Source organism: Sinocyclocheilus grahami, unplaced genomic scaffold (assembly GCF_001515645.1).
Source record: "Sinocyclocheilus grahami isolate Dianchi unplaced genomic scaffold, SAMN03320097.WGS_v1.1 scaffold45.1, whole genome shotgun sequence".
Taxonomy (NCBI): Eukaryota; Metazoa; Chordata; class Actinopteri; order Cypriniformes; family Cyprinidae; genus Sinocyclocheilus; species Sinocyclocheilus grahami.
This window is the reverse complement of record NW_015505224.1, coordinates 38,319-43,583: the sequence shown is the minus strand read 5'-3', so window position 1 is coordinate 43,583 and position 5,265 is coordinate 38,319. Positions and strand designations below refer to the sequence as shown.

At 39.8% G+C, this 5,265-nt stretch overlaps 1 protein-coding gene across 3 annotated transcripts in view; it reads right to left on the bottom strand.

Moving 5' to 3' along the window:
- Positions 1-1,435: 1,435 nt before the first annotated feature.
- LOC107582478 (pituitary homeobox 3) overlaps positions 1,436-5,265 on the bottom strand; it is a 17,026-nt gene continuing 13,196 nt past the window's right edge. For all 3 annotated transcript variants that reach the window (XM_016268324.1, XM_016268325.1, XM_016268323.1), the window contains exons 3-4: positions 4,874-5,079; positions 1,436-2,774 (exon numbers count right to left, since the gene is read on the bottom strand). In XM_016268324.1, the coding sequence (XP_016123810.1) occupies positions 2,208-2,774; positions 4,874-5,079 (773 nt within the window). In that variant the 3' untranslated portion in view covers positions 1,436-2,207. The remainder of the gene's footprint in view (positions 2,775-4,873; positions 5,080-5,265) is intronic.

Sequence of the window (5,265 nt, the reverse complement as noted above, 5' to 3'; positions counted from 1 at the left end):
TGTGTAATGTCTAATTTCCCCCCACGTTTCATATGCTGCATGTGAAGGAGAATATGTTTATATTTGTTGTTAGTAGTAGTAGTTTGTATTTTTTTTAATGTATAATTATTTGTTTATATATAAAATATGTAATAATAATAATAATAATAATGTTGTCCCCCATATGTGTGTGTTTGTGTGTGTGTTTTAACATATACACACACAAATGAATACTTTCCTTTAGGAAAGAGAATACATTTATTTATTTGTTTGTTTGTTATATATTTTCACTATAAATATTGTTAATATAATATTGTAAGAACAAGATAATATATATATAGAACGAGTGTTTTAATAAACAACAAATTTGAATTTTTGAAGATAATTTTACTAGTTTTGAGTAATGTCTAATTTTGTCCCAAAAGAAATGTTTTTGTTCTGAATTTCATATGCTGCATGTGTATTTCATGCAATACAATCGAATATGGTTTTCGAAGGATAATGTTTATGTATGTGTGTGTGTGTGTGTGTGTGTATTTATTATTATTATATTATTATTTTCTATTTTTTACATTAAACTTTTATTTTTAGTTTTGTCATTATAGAAATGATATCTAATTTTCTGTAATGCACTGCCAAATAACACCGCAAATAATTTTTTTAAATGCTAGGGTGGGTAAGTTCTTGTTTGTTTGTTGTCTTGGGTGAGGTGCAATGGGAGATATAAGGTTGCAATAGCTGTAAACCTGAGCAAGCTCCCCGTTGCATCTCTCTGGAGGGATGCCTCTCATACACTTGCGTAATCTTGGCAGCATTCCCTCGGAAGTACGAGGCACGGCACCAAGAATCCCCCCCCCGTTACAGGATTGTGAGTGGCACTTGATGGAAGCCCCTCCAAGACTGTAGGTCAAACAGATCAGTGACAGGCCAACGAGAACATCTATATCTCTCTGCCTCCCGCGCTCACTTCATGTTGTTTAGCGTTGCCATGGATTTGAGGTTGCGTTGCTATGTCACAAGTGCATTGTGTTTTAGACCAGACCAGTGCTTTCAAAGCATGGGTTATTCATAAAAACAAATAATCATTTATTTTAAGTTTAATGAGACAAAGCAGGCTACACCAGAAAAAGCGTCTCTCTGGAGGGATGCCTCTCATACACTTGCGTAATCTTGGCAGCATTCCCTCGGAAGTACGAGGCACGGCACCAAGAATCCCCCCCCGTTACAGGATTGTGAGTGGCACTTGATGGAAGCCCCTCCAAGACTGTAGGTCAAACAGATCAGTGACAGGCCAACGAGAACATCTATATCTCTCTGCCTCCCGCGCTCACTTCATGTTGTTTAGCGTTGCCATGGATTTGAGGTTGCGTTGCTATGTCACAAGTGCATTGTGTTTTAGACCAGACCAGTGCTTTCAAAGCATGGGTTATTCATAAAAACAAATAATCATTTATTTTAAGTTTAATGAGACAAAGCAGGCTACACCAGAAAAAGCTTGTTTTATAACAACTGCACTCTTACATACATTATATTACAGTCATAGACTCCCTTTTTTTTAGAACACCACACAAATCTATTTACTCAATGGCTTTTTAGTTAATTCTTTAAAAAAAGTCCTAATTTTCAGAGTTTTTCTTCTTCCGTATTTTCTTATTTTTCTTTTCATCTGAAACTACTCACTGCTAGGTTTCGTCTCGTCATCTTACAACAACCTTTGACCCTTGACCTCTGACCTTAAGTGAATGGAATTCACAACAAAGATTAAAATTCCGTAAGGAGGTACATCCGCTCGTGAGGAACATGCTTCTCTCATCATTAAAATACTACATGTCCGAGATATATATATAATTTTTTTTTTATCACATACAATACAGAGTCCATTATGTACATCCTCTCGTCTGTACTGATGGTGAAAACAGGTATTCGTTTGGCTTTGCAACGTCTTCCCGTGGGCGCAGTGGAAGTGTTTAGGTCCTCTTTTGTACTTCTCTCTAATCATGCAGTGGACAAAAGCTTTTAAACAGTTGGTCGGTTCAGCGACAAAGTCTCGACATGTTATCGCATGAGTCCTGGTCCATTGTGAGGCTCCTTTCCTCGTGAAGCTTATTCCTATTCTGTCCTTTCAGAAACCATAACAAGTTCATGATGCCTCGGAGTCAAATGTGGGGTTGGCTAGACAAGAGCTTGAAATTCGGGTTGGGTTTTTCGGAGTGCTAGATTTTAGGACTTCATACTGGCCGGTCCACAGCATACTGGCAGGGGCTTAGGTTGGACACAGGGTTCTGCATGGTTGGGTAAGCGAAGTTAGCGTGCTGTTTGGCCTTGAGCCGGAGGCTGGCCAGACTGGAGTTACAGGTGTCTCTGTACATGTACGGACTGGCCGCGGTGGCATAAGGGCAGGCCGCTGCCGACACCGCCACAGAATTGAGGGTGGGGCTGTTCAGGTTGTTCAGGTTTCCCAGGTTATTGAGGCCTGAGCCCGGCACCCCTGCCACCGCCGAGGGCACCATGGAGGAGGCCATGTTCATGGAAGAGATGGAGCTGGGCGTGGAGAACATTGGCTGGGACGACAGTGGGCTTACATTCATGGAGTTAAAGAAAGGAAAGCTTTTGGCTGACAGCGGGCTGCTGGCCAGGCTCTTGGTGGCCCAGTTGTTGTAGGAATAGCCCGAGTACATGTCGTCGTAGGGCTGCATGAGTCCGTTGAACTGGGCGCCGAAGCCGTTCTTGCACAGCTCGGCTTGCTGGTTCCTTTCTCGCTTTCTCCATTTGGCGCGGCGGTTTTTAAACCACACCTGTTGGAAAGACAATGAGGAAACAGGGCTTACGACGGATGCACATTTACCACAATGTAATGTAATTCGTGCAAAACAATACATTTGAAACCCATATTCATAGCATGCTCCTAACATCAGATATAAAAGGCAGAACTTTAATATTCCGATTTGAACAAGAAAAGTTCCACAAGGCAGAATTTAAGTGCTTCATTTATTAAACTCATTTATTCACTTATTATGAGTTTCCCCAGTGAGAAATGTCATTAAAGAGCTTCCCTCACATTTAGTCAGTTTTACATCCTAATTTAGGGGATATTGGGTGGATTAAAGTTTTAATGTGAAAATTTAAATGAATATATTTCATTTAGCTCTCTGGGAAATTATAAAGCTGTTTTCTTGTCGGTCTTTTCCCTTTGAACGTGTTCACAGACTGTAATTAGTAAAAGAAACACAGGGGAGGAAAATAAGAAATTAAGAACTTCTTTTAATTATTAGGTTTTAGCAGTGTAAATACGTCCTTTATGGAAATGGTTTGCTTTAAAAGTAACATCCATTATATGACAGCGGCACAAAAAAAATGCCTTCCTCATAACTCTATAGCTAACTCATGACATTTTTTAATATTAGGAACTTCTAAAGAAATATGATAAAGACATAAACAATCATGACTCAAAGTTACTGTCTTCACATTAAAAAAAACCTTAGATAATGATTCAATATTGCTGCACTTGTACTTGTGATTCAGCCTGTTTTCTGGGAATATTTCATGACATCTTTTATCCAGTGTACTGTAAATGATACCAGTTTATATTGGGAGAGAGGGAATACCCTCCTCTGTGAATGTTCCACTGACACGTCGGCAATGGTGTTTAAAGCCTTCCAAAATAACTGAATGTCAAATATAGTTCAGTGGTTGGTGTGTTCATTCTCTATATTTTTGGCATACAGGTATTATATATTAAATGGCTAGAATTTGTACTTAAAGCTATAAAGTTTCTTTATTGAAATATATGGTTCCACGAGGAACCTTTAAAATCCACAGAGCCTTTCAAATACACAAATGATCTTTATAGCAGAAAAAGGTTCTTTAGATTATTCTTCACACTAAAAAATGGTCCTTTTAAGAACTGTTCAATGAAAGGTTCTAAAATGGTTTATCTATTGCATTGCTGTGGAACCTTCATCCACCATCTCCAAAGTTCTCTAAACTTTAAATCGTTAGTGAATGGTTAACAAATGTACATTCGTCCTCTCAATATTGATATAATGAATGTAAAAACCAGCATCAATTGGAGAAGAACCCTTCGCAGTCATGTGTGGTCCATTGTGGGGGGGTTTAAAGTATCCTGGGTCAAGCTGGCATCAGGTCAGGGCCATGATTTAGGGTTTGTGAGTTTATTAGGAGCACATACTCTTATCAATTGCGTAAATCAATATGACAGCAGAAGCATGCGGAATATGTGGCATAAGGTTCCAGCTGGGATTACTGAAATACATGAATGGTTCAGGAGGCCACTGATAGACATTAGGAAAGGGGTATCTCTACCTCTGTTGTTCTTTCAAAATAACAACCAAGACTGTGTGCTATGTGACCTTTCCTCTGGCCAACATGAATTTGATCCATTAGATGCGCGCCAGCCAAGGAGGTATAGCGATTGTATTGTCATCCATCAGAATGGGAGCCCACCTGCTTTCTTTGTGTGCTTCACCCATCAAACTTCTGCTTTTTGTTGGAACAGAAGGTCACAAAACGTTTCTAAGCTTTTCTAAGCAAACTATTGTTCACGTTACATCACAAATCTCAATTTAGCAGTATTCTGGAAACAGAAAAAAACCCCCCGCCACAGTCAATACCAAAGCCGATGTCTTGTGTTTAAGTGTTCCTGAAAATCCTGGAATAGCCCGGGCCTATAATTTATGTCCCGTGGTTCAAAAGGACGCCCTTTCATTACACACAGTATCCAAATGCACCATAGTGACAGCATAGTGAACATAACTTCTTATCTTTGTCAGTCAGCGTGTCAACTCAGTGTGGTTTTAATGATAAGATCTGCACATTTTTCTGAAATGCAATGTGCCATAGCTATGCAGTGGTTTAGCTTGGCAGGGACACGTACCCGTACTCTTGCTTCTGTGAGGTTGGTCCACACAGCGATCTCCTCTCGCGTGCTCATGTCAGGATAGCGGTTTCTCTGAAAGGTGGCTTCAAGTTCCTGGAGCTGCTGGCTGGTAAAGTGTGTCCTTTGCCTGCGCTGTTTTTTCTTTAAAGAGCCGTCCTCTGGGTTCGACTCATCTGTGTGGTTCTGATGGGACTTCTCTGTGTCTGTATGGGTCACAGGAAAATGCATTAATTAAACACTCTTAAACTGGCATCTATGGTTCCCTGAAGGACCTTTAACATTGTACAAAAGATTCTATAGTGGAAAAAGGTTCTTTAGATTGTAAAATGTTCTTCAAACTAAGAAAACAAAGTAAGAACTGTTCACTGAAATCCCCCCCCCCCCCCCCC